Source organism: Gossypium arboreum, chromosome 8 (genome assembly GCF_025698485.1).
Source record: "Gossypium arboreum isolate Shixiya-1 chromosome 8, ASM2569848v2, whole genome shotgun sequence".
Classification (NCBI taxonomy): Eukaryota; Viridiplantae; Streptophyta; class Magnoliopsida; order Malvales; family Malvaceae; genus Gossypium; species Gossypium arboreum.
In genome coordinates, this window is record NC_069077.1 from 25,882,181 (window position 1) to 25,904,592 (window position 22,412).

General features: G+C 34.7%; 2 protein-coding genes, 1 non-coding gene and 1 pseudogene across 7 annotated transcripts; 2 read left to right on the plus strand and 2 right to left on the minus strand.

The window, feature by feature from the left end:
- Positions 1-11,519: 11,519 nt before the first annotated feature.
- LOC108469870 (hevamine-A-like) lies at positions 11,520-12,532 on the plus strand (annotated as a pseudogene).
- Positions 12,533-12,564: 32 nt separating this feature from the next.
- Positions 12,565-18,438, minus strand: LOC108469869 (uncharacterized). Of its 5 annotated transcripts, none has more exons than XM_053031433.1 (15): positions 18,087-18,433; positions 17,560-17,992; positions 17,345-17,431; positions 17,051-17,157; positions 16,768-16,818; positions 16,409-16,580; positions 15,783-16,088; positions 15,478-15,681; positions 14,913-15,389; positions 14,589-14,798; positions 14,174-14,362; positions 13,869-14,032; positions 13,635-13,787; positions 13,465-13,543; positions 12,565-13,272 (listed from the first exon to the last, which is right to left on the minus strand). In XM_053031433.1, the coding sequence occupies exons 2-15, from the start codon at positions 17,983-17,985 to the stop codon at positions 12,829-12,831; spliced, it is 3,069 nt and encodes a 1,022-aa protein (XP_052887393.1). In that variant the 5' UTR covers positions 17,986-17,992; positions 18,087-18,433; the 3' UTR covers positions 12,565-12,828. The 5 variants fall into 5 exon arrangements, with proteins under 5 accessions (XP_052887393.1, XP_052887394.1, XP_052887392.1 ...); XM_053031434.1 differs by having other exon boundaries at positions 18,142-18,432; XM_053031432.1 differs by having other exon boundaries at positions 17,560-18,438.
- Positions 18,439-18,802: 364 nt separating this feature from the next.
- Positions 18,803-18,874, plus strand: TRNAG-UCC (transfer RNA glycine (anticodon UCC)). Its single transcript has one exon. It is a non-coding gene; the product is annotated as a tRNA-Gly (tRNA).
- Positions 18,875-18,997: 123 nt separating this feature from the next.
- Positions 18,998-21,934, minus strand: LOC108467669 (UDP-D-xylose:L-fucose alpha-1,3-D-xylosyltransferase MGP4-like). The gene is made up of 4 exons (XM_017768392.2): positions 21,235-21,934; positions 20,985-21,146; positions 20,425-20,640; positions 18,998-19,600 (listed from the first exon to the last, which is right to left on the minus strand). Exons 1-4 carry the CDS (start codon positions 21,721-21,723, stop codon positions 19,391-19,393), a joined length of 1,077 nt encoding a protein of 358 aa, XP_017623881.1. The 5' UTR covers positions 21,724-21,934; the 3' UTR covers positions 18,998-19,390.
- Positions 21,935-22,412: the final 478 nt, after the last annotated feature.

The window sequence follows — 22,412 nt, forward strand, 5'->3', positions numbered from 1 at the left end:
TAAGGTTTTTTTAAAATTTAGGCTTGTTTAATTTGGGTTTGTGATTTGTATAATTTATATCACATAAAAATTAAATCTCTTATAATATATAATAATATTATAAATATTATTATGATGTAAACATTAAAAAATATGTTATGTTGACTAAGTATAAATTTTTTCGAAAGGTAAAGAGATTAAATTAAGAAAATATAGAAACAAAAAACAATGAGATAAATATTATACAAGGAAAAGGATAATTAAACTAGAGTCAGTAGGCTTACCCCATACACCTGACGCTACTGTCACTGGTACAATCAATAGTGGCGTCGAAAGAGAACTTGGATAAAAGTGAAAGAGGAGGAGAGTCTCATTTAGTATGATTTGCATACAATAAAACCCTAGTTAGAGAATGAGTCGCTTTATTTATGCCTCTATGTGTCCCACAAAACAAATATGAGCCTAAAATAAACTTAATTTACTTATTTACAATATGAGCGAGCTTCACAAAATTTGAGACTTATATTTTACTTGAGCTGAGTTTAGCGGTATTTAAATAGCTTATTTAGTTAATAAATAGATTAATTGAAACTTTAAAATATTTAACAATTAATTAAACAAAACTTTTAGGAAAAATTATTAATCAAATTGAACTAACTTTGATTAATTAAGTCCTTCTTCAATTGTCTAAATTTTACAAATATGTTCAACTTTTTTTTGTCAACATCATCTTAAACTAACAAATCAAAATATTTAACATATATTAAATTATGGCACACTCATGATGTCGATAAATTTTATTTTCAAAGTAGCATTTAAGAATTCAGATTTCAAAATTTGGAATTTAAAAATAGTGCAATTTGAGTAGTAAGCTATTTAGAAATAAATCAATGGATTTGCTGAAAGCTTTATTTCTTTGGTATATTTCGTATCTGTTTTTCGATCCATAATGTTTGGGGTTTGTGACTATCTCTACTAACAATGTTGTTTCCAAGCATTGAACTTACGTCTCCCTTAAGAGTGCGACGTGTCTTACTACTACACCAACACTTGTTGGTTGCTAGAGGCTTATTTAGTAATGAATTTGAAATCCTTAAAGTATTTTTGGATTTGGCAAATCACGACTTGATACTTTTCTAATAAATCATATTGAATCTCATTTAACTTATTCATAATATATTCATTCCATTCTTACAACTTACATAATAAATGAAATCCAAATTCTCAAACAAAGCATAAAAGTTTAAGAAAATTGGGTGGAAGAAATGGGGTTTTTTTATTATTAAAATTGGACAAAAAATAATAAAATATCAAAATAATACAAGAAAAAAATTATGTACCAAAATGGTACATCCAGGGTGGTCACGCCACAGCCATAGGCGGCACCACCCTAGCTCCAACAAAAATTATGACTTTTCTGTTAAAAAAAAGTTAAAAATGAAAAAAAAAAGGATGGAGGGGGTGCCATAGGCGGCACTGGTTTTGCCTCTGGCAGCGCGGCACCGCCGATTAGACCCTTCATGCAGGGGTTTTGTTTTCAAACTTCATTTCGGGAATAAAATGAGAAGAAGAAGAAAAGAAGGAGAAGAAGAAAAGAAGAGAAGAAGAAGAAGGAGAAGGAGGCGGCACTAGTGAGGGAGGGAAGAAAAAAGAAAAAGAAAAAGAGAAGAGGAGGGAAGGAAAAAAAAAGGAAAAAAAAAGGTAAATTTTTTTATAAATTTGAGTAATTAATGTTAATTTAAGTAAATAATTTATTTATTTTAGGTGTTATTATTATTATTGTTGATTGATTTTGATTTAATTCAGATTTAATTTTAAATTTATTTTTTACAAGGTCTTATTTGGTTAAAAGAGATATTAAGGTATATTTGTATTTATTTTATATTTTCATTCATTCCTAATTTATTTTAAATTTTATTGAAGTAAAAAAGCGTATGTATGTTATGTGCAAAGAATGTTTTATTATTATTATTTTATGTAATTTATTTGTTAAGTGTGTCTTAGGTTAATTAGATATATTTATTATAAAATTTATTTGGTATGTTATATATTCTTATTATTTTAATTTTTTATTTTTTATGTGATGAGGTTTTAAACCTTTTACAAAAATAGTATAAAAATTAAAAAATATTTTAATGAAAAATAAAATATGAAAAGAAATAAAATACTGAAAAAAACTTTTTGGGGAAAGTGGTGCTGGTGGTTTTTTACTAAAATAATATAAAAATAAAATACAAAAATAGTATATTTTAAAAATAAAATCCAAAAATAAAAAATACCAACAAAGTGTCAAAATTAGGGTTATTTATTAAATTAATATAAAATACTTAAATAATACATTTAAAAATTATGTACTAAAATAATATAAAAAATAAAATACAAAAATAATATATTTTAAAAAATAAAATTAAAATAAAAAATACCAACAAAGTGCTAAAATCAGGGTTATTTATTAAATTAATATAAAAAACACTTAAATAATACATTACACATTATGTACTAAAATAATATAAAAAATAAAATACGAAAATAATATATTTTAAAAATAAAATCCGAAAATAAAAAATACCAACAAATGGTCAAAATCACTGAAAAATAAGAATATTGCAACATAATCCCTCCTTGTTTTCTCATCTATTTTATTTCTCAAGGAATTTAATTACATATTATAATATATTTTAAAATAATATTGAACAACTTATCATGTTTTTAATTATTATTGCATCACTCACATTATTATTAAAAAAATAATTTAAAATATATTGAACTACATGCTAGGTATATTATATATATTATATTTTAAACAAAAATATTTTACTTATTATCATTTTAAAATAATAATAAAAATATTTATATTTGAGTTGGATATATTTATTTTTTAATGTAGTATAGCAAAAAATATGTTGTCGAAAAAACTGTTTAGTTTTTTATTTTTGTAATTAAAAGCAATATATAAAACTTAGTTATTCGATAAATATTTAAAATCTATCAAACATTAAAATTAATAACCGAAATTTATTTTGAAATTGCAGCATCGCAATGGCTTCATTGATTAGGGAAGATCCTCACATATTTAACACAGTTTATTTGTTAATTACGGGTTCCATTAAAAAAAGATCTTCGTAATTAAGGAAATAAATTATGTTATTATAACTATTTTTTTGTAATTTAACATTGCTAGGGCCCATACCGCGCATTAAGGGGCTGGGTGAATGGTTTAGGATATTCCCCGGATGCACGACTGATGCCCTACTTGGAGCTAGCTGGATTTGGTCAACAGCATTGACCTGGACATTCGATTTGCGGTACGATTTAATATCTGCATTGGTCGAGCGTTGGCGCTCAGAGACCTACACTTTTCATTTGTCGTGTGGGGAGTGCACTATCACTCTGGAGGATGTTGCATTGCACTTTGGGCTCCCAATCGACGGGAGTGCTGTAGCTGGTGTAAATGCGATAGCTGAGCCGGCTGCACTTTGTTATAGCATACTAGGAGCTTCGCCCGCTGATGATGAGTCCAATTTTTCGAATTTGAAATTTACATGGCTGAAAGCCAAATTTGAGCATTTATCAGTTAATGCCACTGAAGAAGAGTTGATGTGCACAGCTCGAGCATACATTATGCATATAATAAGGGGTGTACTGGTGCCCAATGCGAACAAAAACATGGTTTATCTCCAGTGTTTACCTCTATTAGCTTATTTGCATAATGTTCGCTCGTATAGTTGGGGTTCCACAGTTCTGGCTATGTTGTATAGTGAGTTTTGTCGGACGACAAAGCCTGATGCCGTTGACATAGGCAGATGCCTTGTATTGTTGCAGTCATGGGCTCTTTATTGGATGTCATTCTTGGCATCGGTTAGTCACTAACCATACGTATTTCCACTAGTTAACAGGTGATAAAATTTAACTTGTTATTAATTGAAAATTTCTTTATAATGATACTATTCTAACGATACCATATTTACTTGAAAATTGTTTTCGTAAATGGAGTATTTATCCGGGTATTGAGAGGTCATACACTGTTCCAATATATCATCTGATGATTGAACAATATGCCGGGGAAGGGGTAAGCTATTCCAATATTTGTGACATGTAATTACTTTGTATATCTTACTCGAACCGTGTTAAAATTTAACCATTGTATTAATCGTGCAGTTTATATGAATGTCATATCGTAGACCAGAAATTGCGGCTATTATACCATCGTCTGCCTATGTTGATTCTCAATTGTGGTGCACTAATGCACCAATTATCAATTTCAATGTAGTCGAGTGGTACCATGGGGATCGAGTACTACGACAGTTTGGTTGCATCCAGTATATCCCGGATCCGCCAATGCAGGTGGGGAAGGTTCACGGCATCAACAAGAGATGAAAACATGTAAGTCATTGGGGAGTCGTGCACCAAAAATATATTGCGGTGTAGGATAATCGGATGGCTCGAAGACCTCAGATGGATATGTCTTCCGATTTGCAACCATCGTTAGAGTACATACAATGGTACTTTAGTATGGTGAAGCCATATTTACTTAGTGGGCAGTCGACTGTAGTTCCTCCGCACGTGCAGTGACCTGGGGCATACGAGTTAGTGACGGATATAGAGCCCGAGCCACAGCTAGATCCCAAGCCTGAGCTTGAGCCCGAGCCCGAGCCACAGCCAGAGCCCGAGTCCAAGCAATCGCATTCAGATTCGGCTGATACTTCTTATCATCTAGATTTGTCGGGCAATGACTATTTCTTAGGCTCGTCAGGGGGCGGATAGTATTACGGGTTTGATATCTTTGGTCTGTATCCACCGCAGCACAGCACTTCTCCCGGCCCGTACCCACTGCAGTACTCCACTACCCTTGGCCCGTATCCACTACAGCATGACACTCCTCCCGGTTTAAGTTCATCGATGCCATTCGAGCCATATGATTTTTCTTCCATGTATCAGACACCCTCACCTGCGACTAAAGATGATGTTGGTCGTCGCAATCACCCACAACGTGAACATCAACCTCCGCAGAAATATACCTCTAGGACCACACCATCGAACCATCAATTTTAGGGGTTTCTTGGGTTTTGATATTAAAAAGTTTGTATTTTTTTGTATATATTTAATTAGATTAATTGGAACTTTGAAAAAAATGGAACACAATTTGACCATAACGTAAATTAGATTAATTTGGACATTTTGAACATTAAAACACTAAAACTTGTAACAAACTTAGTCTTGTAATATAAATTGGAACAAACTTTAAATACATTACAACATTAATCTAATTAAATACATTAATCTAATTGGAACATTAAATATATACAAAAACATACAAACTTTGCAATATATATTTTATATAAATTAAATACATTATAACATAAGCTTAATTCCTACCCGATCGTGATGATTGTCCAACATGATAGTTTCGCTACGGGCATTTACTCTAATTATGACCAGCTAACCTGAATAATCCACAATGCTTACCGTCAGATTTCTCCCTAATGTCCATTTCATTACGAATTCTGGATGATTGCGGACGACCTCTCGGATTCCTGCGTAGCCCTCTATCTGGGACAAGCTCAAAAGTTGTCGAAAGCACCTCCCACGTAGACAGGTCAGGCAGGACGGGGAACTTATTTTCTTAGACACATAACGTACACTCGAGTGTGTACACATCATTGACAAATTGTTCAACATTAAGGTTCACTTTAGCACACGCTGCCACGACATGCACACATGGATAATGAAGTATTTGGAACCTCCTATAATCGTACAGTCTGTTCCGGAAATCAACTCCATAGGACTTAGGTCGTATACCGGGTCGACGACCAATGGTCTCCGTAACTCGAAACGTTTCAAGGCTTCGTGAATATATTTCTACATTCATTGACCTCGTCATCCAACGGTTTGCAACCATTGCATCCCTGACATCTTCAACAAACACGTGTCCCGCCTCCATTTGGTTGACTTGTTGCTGGCCTATTCTTGGTATCAAAGTATCTAACCTGTAGAATGTAACTGAGAAGATAGATGAAATCTGAAGATGTCGTGTTTTCAACAACACAGCGTTTACCTTCTCCACTAAGTTTGTGGTTATTTGACCATAACGAAAGCCCTCGTTAAAACTTTAAGTCCATTGTCATGGCTCCATAGTACCCAACCACTGTCGGAAAGATGTGTTCGTTTGACCCTCCATGTCACTCTCAAGTCGAGTCATTCTTTGACGGAAAATGTGTGGCTCTAGCTCGTGCGCTTTTTATGTATTAAGAAAAGATAAGTTACAATATTGCCCTAAAACATTAAAACTTATACTGAAAAGATAAGGTAATCAATTACTCATTTTCACAATTTGCCTCTTCTAGTCTGCATTCTTATAATCTCGATGGAAGTTAGCTGCGATGTGTTAGATGCAGTAAACGGATCTCCATGTACACTGGAATGCCTAATGGCGGCTATTAATCATTTCCCTCTATCCGAGATAATGGAAATATTATCATTTCTAATAACATACCTCCGCAGGTTGGTAAGGAAGAATTCCCACGATTCCATGTTCTCCCTATCTACGATGGCAAATGCTATCGGGAGCATATTCCTGTTGCCGTCTTGAGCAATCGCAAGAAGTAAGATTTGTGTATATTTTTCATATAGTCAAGTCCCATATACTTGCACAAATGGCTTATAATGAGGAAATGCACGCACATATGGATCAAACGTCCAGAACATCTGATGGGAAATTCTTTTTCCCGATTGTAGTTGGTCATCCGGGCCGTCGTATTTGTAATTCAATGACAGTCTCCTATACGAACTCCAGCATAGGGGCTATCCATCCTTGTAGCTTGTTATACGACGTATCGAAATCCCTATACAATTGCTCTATTGTCATCTGTTTAGCTATCCATGCCTTTTGATATGATACTCGATACTGAAATTGTACCTAGATTTTGAAAATCAGTATCAAAACTTTAATGGTCGGCATGTCCTTTACCATTGGCAAGATACACGTACAGATAGTTTTAGAATCAAGTTTTCGATGATCTTCTATCATACGTGTCGATGTGCATGTGTGAGGCCCAACAAATTTGGGTATTTCCCACATCTATGAATTTTGAATAAATGCAGCTCGTACTCGCCAATTGCAGCCTTCCACCGACTTTCAACACTCCATAATATATAATGTCGGTTTAGACACTGCAACTTTGTAATCCACTAATATATTCATGTTATACCGCTTAATAGAAAATACGCACTCTTCTTTACATTCGAATCTTTGGCCTACGAACAACTCCTCAGGATTAGAATTTACGGCCAGCCAGTGAGCAGAAAGTATTTCAGGGTACTCAGGGAACTCAGCTACATGCGCCGCGTCGGGGTTTATGAGCGATATGTGTGGCCTAGGATTATTGTGTATCACAATATGTCGCATCTGGTTCCCGACTGAAGACGCGTTAATGTTTTCATCATCATTCACGTCTTCATCGTTAATTTCATTGGGGACATCGTCCACATCAGGATCACTATCACTATCGACCTCTTGATCATAAGGATCACTACTATCGAATCCATCATCACCAACCACATATGATCGATATCGATCCCACGTATAGTCGATTCACTATCAACGAAGGATATTGAAGCCACCATGTACGGTTCTTGAGCTCCATGTTCTTTACCATATGCAGTGAGATATTCATTTTGCTCCATACCGGCTAACTCAGCAAATAAGTGAATCGGTGCATTTTTGTCACTCTCATTCCCACAGTAAAGAGCGATCATTATCTCCACGTCTTCGTCGTCTACAAGTTCCATTTCGATGAATTTGATGGGGTCTGTCGAAACTGGAAACTTGTAGAAAAGTTTCGAGATCCTTCTCCCACAACGTCTAACAATTTTTGCGTTAATCCTTCCCTTCATATCATCCAATGAGATATTTCTATTAAATCTCATTGCTATTTGTTGCTGACATTCAAAATATGCATCCAATGATTATTGTCAAGATGATTCCATCGAAATAAACGCATACGAAAAACTGATTATCCATCTTTAATGCTCAATCTGTTAAAAAATAAACAAAATTTCTCAGAACAATTTCAAACAGCAAATAAATTACTTAAATAAAAAATTTAATTAATCAATATGTAATTTTTTTCATTCATAAGTTCATACTTTTTCAATTCTCATTTTGTACATGAACAACATTTATCTTTACATTTACCCATTTAAATTCAGTTCTATGTTTTCTTCCATCTCCGACCCTGTATCTTCCTCTAGGAAATACTGTACAATCCAATTTAGATATTCTTGATTCTCTTCATATTCATCTTCTACAATCCAAATTGAAAATTCCTCGGGATCTTCTTCCTCTTCAATCTTTATAACAGGTATTGAAATTAGAAATTCTCTTGGTAATTTCCTAACATCTAATTTATCCATCCATAGTATGTCAATCACATTTTGCTTCCTAGTCAACTTTCGTGAACCTATACTTTGTCTCGCTATTTTTCTTGCTCCATAAAAGATTATAAGCTTTACGAAGCATATAACTAGATTCCAATAGGTTCGTGGTACCAATGTCTTCCAAAGTTGGTCTAAAATGATTTGATGGTATTGTTCTATTAATGTCCCTCTAAGGGTTAAGTATTGCATTTTATTCTTTCTAATCATTTCATGACCCTTCCACAACACTTCTTGCATCTTTTTATTTACTGTGATAATGTGTTGAACAATGTCTTCTTTTGGTTTCATTCTGTAATCTTGCACTTCTCTCATCATCTTATCAACTTTCTCTCTTTGTGCTGAAGTTATTATCTCATCAAGTAATACCAAATATGTTGCCATTTCTAACAATATCTATAACATGCCAAATAAATTTCATAAATATTATCTAATCAACCTAAAACACATATAACAAATAAATTACATAAAAAATCAAACATTCTTTACATAACATAAATAGGCTTTTTAGGGTTTTTACAAAATTAATATAAATCAACAATAATAATAACTAACAATAATTAGGGTTTTTACTAACAATAATAACCAACAATCCTAATAATAGTTTTTACTAACAATAATAATAAGGATTTTTACCTAACAATAATAATAACTAACAATAATAACTAACAACAAAAATCAATAAAAATCAACAATAATAATAACAACAAAAACACAATAACAATATAAAATCCATTAATTAAAAAATTATACCTTCTCTTTTCTATTTTTTTTCCTTCTCCTTCTTCTCTTCTCCTCTTTTTTTTTCTTTTTTCTCTTATTCTCCTTGCTGTTGCTTCTTGCTTCTGGAGTTGCTGCTTCAGCTCTTATACTGGTTGGGTGCCGCCTCTGGCACCCCCTCCATCCCTTTTTTTTTTAGATTTTTTTTTTCATTTTTAACTTTTTTTAACAGAAAAGTCAGAATTTTTGTCAGAGCCAAGGTGGTGCCGCCTATGCCAATGGCGTGACCACCCTGGATATGCCATTTTGGTACATAATTTTTTTCTTGTATTATTTTGATATTTTTTTTCCTATTTTGGTAAATAACTCAAAAAATGGATTTGAAGGGGAGTTAAACACCCCTACGCACAACCGCAATCTCAGGCCCATAAATTCTAAACTCTGTTAAGGGGTATGTCACAATGAAAAGAAAAGGGGTCATAATACAAACACAATTCCTAACTTCTAGATTGAACACTCAAACAATGTAGACAATAGTTGTTGTAGGTGCGTGATAATAAAAATAAATTTATAAAAATTAATCAATGTCATTTTTTAATATTCTATTTGTGTCCATATTATTCAGCGATGTATAATAAGGTTATCAATTTTTATGAAAAATTTCTCCAATACTTCTTTATAGAATAATTATAAGTGCTAAAAGTAATATGTTTTAACCTCATTCTTAATGCGTTTTAAGTGATTATTCGATGTTAGTTATGAATTTTATACTATTAATCATTTAAATTCATGTTTTAATGCTTGATAGAGTCACATGAGCTAAACCATTTCACATGACTAGATCACACGGCCGTGTGACCCACATGAGTTAAACCATTCCATACGCCCGTATGGTAGGCCGTGTCGTTTTCATAGGATTGCACACCGAACTACGAAAAATTGCAATTTTTAAGTTTTTCGGGCATTTTAAGATGTATATATGATAAAGATAAAAAGATAGAATTGAGCCATCATAAAATATTAAAAAAAAAAACAACTCGAAAAACACCATTGAAGTCAACTTTGAAGTAGATTTCGGTCAAGATTAAATATTCCCAGTTGATTTCTTAGAAGTTATCATGAGTTTCTTTTATTTCTTTTGGTTATATTGTATCTTGAATATTTTAATTTTCAAATATGAACTAATTTTCTAAATATTTTTATTTTCAAATATGAACTAATTTTCTAAATACCTAATGGAGAGACCTATGATGGATTTTGTTGTTTGAACTAATTCTTGCTTAATTGAGTAGAGTTACACGTAATTCTAAAAATAGAACGACATAAATATATCGAATTAGAGTAAAATCTAATAAGGGAATACATACCATAAGTTAATATGATAATAGAGGTTTTAATTAGAAAGAAATTTCAATTAATTAACCTAGAGTCAGTTACTCTCATGCTCAAAAGAGATATTAACATAATTTAGGAATTTCTACAGATCAAGTTACTAAGTACAAAAACTGTGTAATTTAGATTGATAGTTACAAATGAAATCTAGGTGAATTCTTTTTTGGGTATTATTTTGATTTTTGGGTGTAATCAATTTTCCTGATTTATTTTTTATCGTATTTGTTAGTTAATTAATTTAGTTAATTTCAGTTTTTAATCAATCGATTAAATAATAAAAAAAAGGTAATTACTAGTACTTTTAGTGTTCATGGGAACAATATCTTTACTCACTATAATACTATTAATTGACAAGTACACTTGCCTTAGTCAAATTTTTAGTTAATTTCATGAATATCAAACAATCTGAAAATAGTAAAAGATGAAGGAAAAGAAAGAATTTCTGTTTTCCATTTTTGGTGTGCTTTTGCATATCTTACGAATGAAATTTGTTTAATTTCCCGTATCTCTATAAAGGAACATAACTATCAAATAAGTTTCTATTTGGATAATAAACACAGTCATTCGTTAAATATTACTTGAATAATTATGATATTTATAGGACATAACTTATCGCCAGCCAAATACAACAAGTTTTAAATTGTGTATGAAACATCTGAGATAGAATACTAACAGTCGCCTAATGTGAAAAGCTAGCGTTGTATTTTTAACTCATACCGCCATTAAACATTCTGAAATGGAGAAGTCAAGTAGTCGTCTAAGGGTTTACATTCCACACCACATTTTATTGGTCAACCACCAAACATTGCAGTGGACATGGTGAGCCACGTTTGATATTCACCATATACACTCAACTCAAGGGAAGGAGCCAATAGTAAACAGTAAACAATGGTGGAAGATGAATGTGTAAAGACGTGGAAATTCACTTCCAAACAAATCCTCTACTACCCTATGCTTTTCTCCTCTCTATATAACAGCTATTCACAAATACCCCCAAGCATCATAATTTAAGTACATACAAGAGTAGGATCAAAGATGGCATTAACTCCAGCAACCTCACTTGCTTTTTTCTGCTCAATGGTTCTCTTACTGGTTGTTATTGTTGATGCTGGTGGAATTGCTATTTATTGGGGTCAGAACGGATACGAGGGTACCTTGGCCGAGACTTGTGCCACTCGTAGATATGACTTTGTCAACATAGCTTTTCTTCCGACGTTTGGCAATGGTCAGACACTGATGATTAACCTTGCCGGTCATTGTGATCCCTACATAATGGCTGCACTAGTTTGAGTTCCGACATTAAATCATGTCAGGCGAAAGGAATTAAGGTAATGCTTTCAATCGGGGGAGGTGCTGGGAGCTACTACCTTACCTCGGCTGAAGATGCTAGGGAGGTGGCTACTTATCTTTGGAACAACTTTTTAGGGGGAACATCATCTTCTCGACCATTAGGGGATGCGGTTTTGGATGGAATCGACTTTGATATTGAAGGGGGAACGATCCAACATTGGGTTGACCTTGCAAAGTACCTCTCAGAATACAGCAAACGCGATAAAAAAGTGTACTTAACCGCAGCACCTCAATGCCCCTTCCCTGATGCTTGGGTCGGGAGTGCCCTGAAAACTGGTCTATTTGACTACGTTTGGGTTCAATTCTATAACAATCCACCATGCCAATACACATCTGGAAGTTTTGGAAATCTAGTAGATGCATGGAAGCAATGGACTACAGACATTCCTGCAACTAAAATTTTCTTGGGACTCCCAGCAGCCCCGGCTGCAGCCGGAAGCGGCTTCATTCCAGTAGCTGATCTTACCTCAAAAGTGTTCCCTGCTATCAAAGGTTCCAGCAAGTACGGAGGTGTTATGCTATGGTCTAAGTACTATGATGACCAAACTGGATACAGCTCTTCTATCAAAAGCCATGTTTGATTGCTATTTATTAATCTTGTAACCGTGCTATGAGCTTTATGCTATAATGATATTTTTAATGTTCTATGTCAACAGAATATCGAATTAAGTTAAAAGTAAAGAGACAAAATTTAATATCGAAAAATAAAATTTAGAATTGGGGCAGAAAATAAGGAGAGGTAAAACTTAGTGTACAGTTGGAGCCATTCATGAATATTAATGACCAGAAGGATGCTGTTAGCTAAATACAAAAATACTCACATTTAAACAAATGATGCATCCTTTCTGACATAAACAAGGCATAGAAGCAAAAGAAAAGGGTAGAAGAAGATCAAAAATTAAAGAATTATCAAACTAGGTTCTATTGCCAAAGATGCAAAAAACAGACATGAAATTAAACTGATGTTACTGTTGTTGAATTTGAGATCTCAATATCTTCTGGAAGGGGTTTCACATACCTCCCTAATGCTTTTTGACGGTGTTTATGCCTCATCCTCTCTAGTTTGTCCTTGCTTTTCTGCTTCCTTGTCTCTTTTTGCCGGTTCCGGAGATTTCTCTCTCTGTCAAGAACACCTTGCCAGACGACCTCACCTGTTGATGGCCATAACCATCGTCTTTTTAGGTGGTCAGAATCTGCTTCCTCGGCTAAATCCTCATCCATGACCTTTAAAGTGTTGAATGAAAACCATTTAATCCACATTTTACCGCTCCGATCCTTGAACTTGTGGTATTCTTGCATCGCACCGGTTTCGGGATTCACGTATACAATCCGACGTGCACTGTGATATGCCCAAACATTTATAAGCAGCTCAAGCACCCGTGAATAGCAATGCTTGTCCTGTAGAACACAACCACTACAATGTCAACAAAAGAATCGACCGACTTTTGAAAAATAATGTAGTCTACCATCTAAAAAATTTGCAATATCCTGATGGAATTCATAACTCAATTGATGAATGCCATTCAATAATTGTATAAATTATATAATTTGAGATGAACTTTCATAATAATAATGCACTTTATAGTTTACCTTGGAGAAACTCAGATAACAGTGACCACTTTGATAGTGCTCATCATACATTTGTGCATCTAATGCATCCACAAACATCCTGCAAATAGCAAATGAGAAATTAAGTGTTTATGGATTGCAACAGTTTCAACTGTTCATGCAGAGAAAACATTAAGTGTAACAGCTCTCACCTTGAGAACATAACAAACTCTAGGAAGGACTTTGTTGGCAAGGCCCAACTCTGCATGACAGACCATGTGCCTTCTCCTTCAGGCATGGGTGGCAAAGAGTTGAAATCCTGCCCTAAGCCATACATCCTTTTAAGAGTCTCAGAGAATGCAAGCCTGCAATGAAATGATAAACGAGTTTAGCAAATATGTTTAGGCTTTTGCAGTTGAAATAATCAGCAAATTTACAGCTCTTACTTGCACTTTCCAGCATTTATGGCGTCACAAAATGACCAAAAGTCCCTCTGCATGTTGTTTCTTGGATCAGTGTCCATCCGAACCCAAAAGTATAGTGCGTCACCATTCTTTCGCTTTTCAATGGCGTCTAACAATGAAGTTTCAGCAATTCCGGACAAGGATGCCTGTTTTGGCCCCACAATTAGGTATGAGTAAAGGGGAACAAATAAAAGGACAAGATATATTTAATTAAGGTGTTGCTAAGCCAAATGGCATGATTCTCACAAATTAATCTAGAAACAAAAGGGTTTGACATATTACATTACCTTCCGAGCTGTTGCTCGCCATGACTGAAACCCTATCCAGGCATTCCTGTGTAGACGGTCAATCCGGTTAGCAATAGCAAAGAAGGCCCCATATTCACCAAGAGTGTCTCGGTAGTATGGGTTGTTAAGAAGTTGCAGACGAGACGGTCCATCAACATCATCCATCCCAGGTCTTCGACCTTTGGTGGACTGCAACACACATTAGACATTTTTTAAGTGCCACTGCTTTATGGAGATTCGCCAAAATTATGAATTACAGCACCTTCATGCTTTCCTTTTTCAACTTCTATTTTTTGAAGGAGACATAGGTCTCCAATTGTTTACAAATAAGTTTTAAAGAGATTCTTAATTTCATTATAAGTAACTCAATAAGTACAATAAAACACAAACCTATATGATTCTTTCACTGACTTACCAATCCAATTCCACGGTAAAGAGAATTTTGGTGCAGGAAAGGCCATGTTCCTTCACCAAAATAAGGTTCATAAATACACAATGGTTGACCAATCCTTTCGAGTTCCCTTTCATCCCTTTCATGCAAGTCATTTCTCATACGGTCAGCCTTCTTGGCATTTCGATATACGTCCTCCCAGGTTCCACGAGGTTGATCAGTTCTATCTTTCAACTACAACATATTTGAAAGAGCATGAAACTTCACTACGTAACAACTTAAAGAAAAAAAAGCTGAAATTGTTCTACTAAACTTTTGGCTAACATACACCCACAGAACAATTCTTACCTCTTGCTCCTCTCGTCTCCTTTTAGTATCGAGAATATGCGTCCTTTTTTCTTCCTCCCAAATTTCATATGAAAATGAATCATCCACAGCAATTAATGAACCAAACTTCTCCCTTCGAGAATGGTTCCATTGCTCCTCTAACTTGTTCAAAAAATTGGCACTCCTGTCTCCAAGAGTAGAATTTAGAAAATCCCCAAACAGGTTCCATTGCCATTCTTCCTTTAACTTTGAAGGAAGTTCAGCAACAGCCTTAAGAGGTGCAACTTCTGATGGAAGCTTGAGAATATTTTCCAGTAGAAAGGCATATCCTTCAACAGTTTCCTGAACCATCAAGTTTTTAACAGTTTCTCTCCCAATCGAAGCAATATTGCGTGCCAATGGAGACAATTTTCCATTCGATATCACTTGCAAAATGATTTGGGTCAAAACTTTAATATTCTCCTTGGGAAAAATATAGCCGTTTACCCTGTCATCAACCTATTTGTTATTACCAACATACAGTCAGTAGCTTGTTTGCCTAATGATACCGAATATGCATGAACAAAAAAGAGTGTTATAGGCTTACATATTTCCTGATATTGGAGAGTTCTGGTGCTATGATTGGTTTCCCAAGGGACATGGCTTTCGTCAAAACTTCCGGGAATGATGGCTCATCAAGAAATGAGCCATATATCACAATGTCAGTCATGCTCAGAACGTTGTCGACTTCTTCCTCAACAGCCACATGCTTCACCACACCACTAGGATACCTCAAGTTGAGAGCAATTCTCTAGGAAAGCGAAATATATGTGAAGTGGTAGTGAGAAGCTTGAAAACTATGTCCACATATAAATTTAACCACAGCACTCTATGTAGTAATTATGGCCATACCTCAACAGCCATGCTGTAGTTGCTTGTTGAATCATTGCTTAAAATAATGATTTTCGGGTGGGAATTTGAATTATTGTCAGCAAAGAGGGGTAATAAAGCCTGCAAAATAAGGGCATGCTCCAACCACAAGCCCTTGTACATGAATTGACTTCCAACAATTGCAATGAGTACTTCATCAGGTCCATAACCCATCTTTATACGCTGACTATCTTTTAACAAATTCATTGCATTCTCTCCTTTCCATACCACAGCTGGAGAACCAGGAATGACATAATAGTTTCCAGAATCAAATGTAGAATAGATCATCTGCAGAAGGTAGAGTAAGAAATCAGATCATTAGAAACAAAACCCAGGTTAGAAACCACTCTTAGGAGCATAAACACTAGAGGAAACTGAAATCACATAAACTAGGCATTGAAGTAAAAACTGGCTCAAAATATAAATCAGTTACTAGGATGTCTTCTAATAAAATAGGAGCATTATCACTTTGTTGCATGCATCATGCATTTCTTCCATTGCTCAGACCATCTTAATAGGACTAAATAGCACCTATATACTTTCACTACTTTAGTTAATAATATGTTAACTATGAACCAATGATGAAATGATTTTCAAAGATATATTACCGGAAGTGCATAGTTAGGGAAGACAACAACAGTTGCACGACTGAAAACTTTTTTCCAATCATTCACAAGCTCAATCTGTCCACTTGAAGTGTATTCTCTAGAACGTATGGCAAGCGCTCGTTCATGGATTGTCCATATAAGTGGAATAGATTTGAAAGGTTCCTGAATAAAACTATAACAAGTAAACTCACTCACGTTAATTGACTTGAACAGAATAACATTCTAGTGAAATTTCTAAACATGCATCACAAAATATCAAATAAAACAAATTAATGTCTTCAGCATGTATGGAGAAGTGGCTTAAACTTCAGAAAGCAATAGGTATAGAATTTTGCCTAAAGAAATATAGAATAACCTACCTAGAAAAGATACTCTTGGCCTCAAGAGAGCTAACAAGTATACCGTCATAGCTGCAGAACAATATATCACAATTACATACCAAAAAAAAAAAAAAAAAACTTTTTATGGGAAAAATTCAAACCATTTTGAGGAAGAAAAGGATGTCTTATCCAGAATGAAAGCAAAAAACCATCACAATCGCTTGATCAAACTTCTTAAAATAGGAATTAATGTACATAACTTGTCATATAAAATATCAAGCCTAAAGTGGGTTTTTGGTAGATTACAAACAAAGAAACGTACTTCAGCCAATCAACAGCAATCTCATTCCGTTCGACTTTAAGAATGGTGACCGGAACTCCGACGCTTTGCCAAGCATTGCGTGCAAGACCATCTTCAAGGGAGTATACCTTTCAACAAAGTAATTAAAACACATTAGGCTATCACTCCAAACATTCCCAGCAATATATAAGCACTAAGTTATCAGCTGAAAAGACATTTAGGGTTTTCTTGACTAAACAACAGAATTCAACAATTAAAACTAAAAGAGGTCAAACTCACAAATGATGAACTGCATAAGAACTCATTGTCATTTACCTGAAGTTCATAGCCAATCTCTTTCAATGCGGTTGCAATGGTCACCATTAGCAATTGTTGTGGGTGAACCAATAGATCAGCAAACACCTTCATTTTGAAGTAAAACAGCACTATAAATATCAGCATGCAGCAAAAGATCCAACAACAAAAACTGACCCCCTTAAAAATGTATCCATTGATTGAATCAACAAAAATAAGAGACAATTTTAACTAACCAATGCAAGCTGAGGTTTTCTATAATGGAAACGGTGTTGACTCCGGTTGAAACCAGATGAAGAATCCAAATTGACTAGTTTATTTTCTCTCTGAAACTTCTCTAATAGCTTGCACGGTTCCAATCTGATATCTTCACCAAAATCTAGCGCACCCATCTCTTTCAAATAACTCAATTCTCCAAATACCGAATCTTTATCATCTAAGAAGGAACCTTGAGATTTGTCCATTACTGAACCGGGCAAAAACATTTGGAAAAACACAACAAAGAAGAGGAAAACAGCAACGGTGCAAATCCATTGGAGATAATCTAGCTTCTTGAAGAGCAAAAGCCGAGAAAATCTCGATCTGGGTCGGCTCGAAAACGGGTGCCTTTCGTTCCTGCTACCGGCTCTCTTCAACGAGATCCCATTTTCTAAGGAACCCATTTACATTCTCATCCAAAAAAAAAAAAAAAAAAAAACTTAGCTCTTGAAACGCAAAAAGAAAACTCAATCTAAAATAACCAAAACAAATAAACGAAACACACCCAACAAAGCAAAGCAAAGACTAGAAAGTGGGATGTATTAAAGTTTATTTATTACAGAAAGAGGAAGCTTGTGATATGGCAACAATAGCATTTAGATGGATATTGAATGGATCATTGAATTGTCAAAGATGAATAGAGATACACAATAATTGACAGACGGCATAAGAATTTTTTTGGGGGGCGGGGGGATTTTCAGATTTTTACTACGAAGGGAAAGCAAAAGAGTAATAGATTAGTAAAAAAAAAAAAAAACAAAACAAAACGTAAGATCAGATCAGTAGAATTTGGCTGCGAGCTGTAATCTCTTCGGTCGAGAATCTTATAATATTATTATTCCCCTTTATTTTAGCGTGTTCTGTCTTTAATTTTTTCTTTTTCCTTTTTATTTATGTTTTTAGCTTTAAATAATTAAGATATTCCTGCCACGTTTTTTATAATATATTTTAATTTCAGTAAAATTATCGGCATGGGGCTGCTGTTAATTATTTATTTTTCAGTCTGACCAATAAAAATAAAAATCAGCATGAGAGATGATAGATGATAGATTCTTTGTTTAACTCTTTTTATTGAGACCAGTTAGTTTATTAATGACAGAAAAACAATATATCTGTTTTCAGGAATAGTTGGCCGACAATATATCTGTTTTCAGGAATAGTTGGCCGACACTTTTTTTTTTATGGTAGTACTATATTCTCTCTGCCACCCGTTTCAAGCAGGCGTTTGTAGTCCAACGGTTAGGATAATTGCCTTCCAAGCAATAGACCCGGGTTCGACTCCCGGCAAACGCAGATGATATTTTCTCTGCCTTTTTGTGAGAGCATTTTTTAATGCATAATATAGCAATCAGATCCTGTGTCAGCACTGGATTTTTAGCAAAGCTATCAAAGAATAGATGTTAGCTGAGACAGACATTATAACAGCAAGTAATATACATATTGTATTTGCATAATGTTAAGTAAAAACATTGTGACAAAAATTTGATTGATTGATCAAGTCTTTTCTGGAAACAAAAGTTTATAGTGAATTTCAACAGAATATTTGGACTTTGCCCTGTTTGAACACTATTTAAATGTAAAAATTTTGCTGAAGAACTGAGCATTCTTAGCTGCTAAAGGTCCACATCTATCTGCCGTGTCTGCTGCTAATGATCAATGTTTATCCGAGAGTATCGAAGCAGATGGTTTTGTGAAGAAGATTATCAAACTGGATGTTCCACCTCTTAGGACGGTTTTTGAGGATGTAATTGGTTATGCAGAACGCAATATTGGTTATGCAGAACGCAATCAGATGGTATTCCAGCTTTTTCATAATCTGCCTAGAGGGGAGTCAAGGGCATGATCATCAACCAACCAAAGGCCGTAATCTTGGAAGCGCTTGATCTTCTTTTCAAAGCCGGTGATGTAATTATTATGAATTATGACGTGCATTCCCTTGGTTTGCTGCACCCATGTCTGGTTCTTGAAGTATAATCCTCCTGTTGGGAATGCTGCCTGAGGAAGCAGGTAGAGATCCACCTGTAGAACATATTATTAATTTATGATTATCAGAAAATCAAATCTTAATACCACAAATTTTAATAATATATCACACACCATCTATTATGGATATTAAAGACAGACAGCGAGAGAGAAAAAGGGCTCGTAGAACCACAAATCTAACACCCCAGAGACTTTACATACCCAAACCAAAAGCAAAACTTTGCAATGGACCAGAAATGCAAGTAGGACTTTCTAAACATTGGATTGGATTAACAATAGATGTTTTTTTAGCATTATGATAAGCCGATTTCCAAGTTACGGATTACCAAAATATGCAATTACACACTTCTGAGAATTCATTTGAATATGAATGCACTAAGTGCAACGCTGATCAAAGGATGTACATGTATTAGCAAAGTTTTTTCAAATTATGGCATGTAGAACAAGCAAGGGATATTGTCTGAAACTCCGAACCTTGAGGAGTTAGCCACAATTCAGGAACACAGGCAAATGTGGCATAAAATTTCAAATTAACAAAGAAGAAAACAAATGAGAAATATTAGGGGTATATGCTACAACCTAAAATGGAACTACTGAGAATTCATTTGAATATGAATGCACTAAGTGCAGCGCTGATCAAAGGATGTACACGTATTAGCAAAGTTTTTTCAAATTATGGCATGTAGAACATGCACGGGATATTGTCTGAAACTCCGAACCTGGGGGAGTTAGCCACAATTCAGGAACACAGGCAAATGTGGCATAAAATTTCAACTTAACAAAGAAGAAAACAAATGAGAACTATTAGGGGTATATGCTACAACCTAAAACGGAAATGGTAAGAAGATGCATAAACATACCAAACCAGCAGTTTTGTTTAGAGCCCAGTTAAAAGCAGGCTGATCATTTGCTTTCTTTGCTTTGGACCATGGCTGAGCTTGAAGTTCTTCGATCCATTTCTTCATTACAAGTTTAGCTCCATCTTTGGGACGCAGAAAAATCATGCAACTACAAATATAAGTGCGACCCTTTTTCCCCGGAGGTGGCAAATCATGGGAATGGTTCAAAGCCTTCACCTGATCAACCAAAGAGAAGTAGCATGAAGCAACTTTACGATAAAGAAGCAGTGGCAGCAATATTTCCAGTATATAGCAGCCTAGAGTCGGGTAGTGGGGCGACTATTAGGTTAAGTACAAGATTCAGTCTTCGTTCCATCCTCTCCATTCTTTTTGCTACTATTATCCACTGAATACAATCCAATTATTCATAGTTTAAAAATCATGGTAATTGTGGAATGGCTTCAGATAAGCTAGAGTTCATTAATTTCTCATGATCTAATAAAATTGCTTAATATTAATGAATATAGTCAGGCTATTATTGCCTAACACAGTAAAACATATAGCAAAGTTAGCATACATACAGCAACCATGTCATCAGTGAAGTAAACATCATGGTTTCCTTCCAAATAAGGAAAGGGATCTCTCAACCACACCATATCAACATCGTTATACATAACATTGTAGCCAAGCTCCAAAATTTTCAGCAAATGTTGAGGCCTCCTGGAAGTAAAATTGAAGAATCCCTAGATCAAGCACCCAATCAGCATCAATTGAAAATGTTAGGGGGAGAAACAAGAACAAAAACCCAGATATGTGAAACAGGGATAGAACCTGAGAGCCAAATTTATGGGCAGTTTGTGAATCAATTGCGGGAGGGACAAGGACGGCATGGCCAGGCCATTTTTCATTAACTTTATAAAGAGTAGCGTAATCCTCAGCTATCACAAGGACTTTCTCTTGGTGCTTTTGTCTGGTAATACTAATCAGCCAATTATTGAGGAAAGGCAAGTAAGGTTGACTCACGGCGCAAATGATTAGGGTACCATTTTTGGCGACGAAGGAAGCGGCTTCGGCCAAAGTGTAGTCACGCCATTTGGAAAGGGAAGAAGATGCCTTTTTAGAGTTAGAGAAGGTGGCTACGGGCATGCCAGACCAAGGCACGAACACTCCGAGGATTACCATGAGGGAGAGGAGGATAATTAGGCCTGTTGGACTGAAGATCGAAATGGGTCTTTGCGAGGTTGATGAAGAACGTGGGGAGACTGGATAGGCGTTCGAGAATGGATTCTGGATGGGTCGTTGGTGCAAGAAGGATGACATTGTTGCTGGTAATATTGAAGATCATGAACAAAAGAGCTTGTTTATGTAATTTTAGACTAACAGTAACAACAAGATTCCAATGAAGGGGGAAATTTTGGGTTTAAGGAAACGCGTTCTGAGATCGGATCTGTAAACCATAGCTGATGACAATAGCTTTATAGTAGGAGGAAAACAGTACTGGAAAGGATATGATTGTGGGTCGGGTTGTCGGTGTTGAGTCCGAAATTTTAATGATCTTCCATTTTTATTTTTATTTTATTTTCATTTTAAATGCTATCTTACATAAATAATTTTTAGTTATTATTTAACTATAATAGTTAATTTAAATTTTTAGTTAAATTATTTTGCAACGCCACCATAAAATATATAATTTGTATTACAACATATTTTTACCAATGATTCATCATATGTGGAGTGGTAGAGTTATAACCGGTTTGCATGAATTGGTATTAGCACAATGATTAACAATACCAAAAAAAAAAAAAACAAGTGGTTGAAGTTTTGTGTTAACAATTTAAAATTCAATGTTGAAACACGGATAATGTTAATTTATGGTTTTTTTTTAAATTTGTTGTATAAGAGCCTAATATTTACAAAATTTCAAATAAAAATTTTCATACAATTCAACTTAATTTATAATAAAAGTCATGTGAATATTAACATATTTAGAATAAAACACATTACAACTA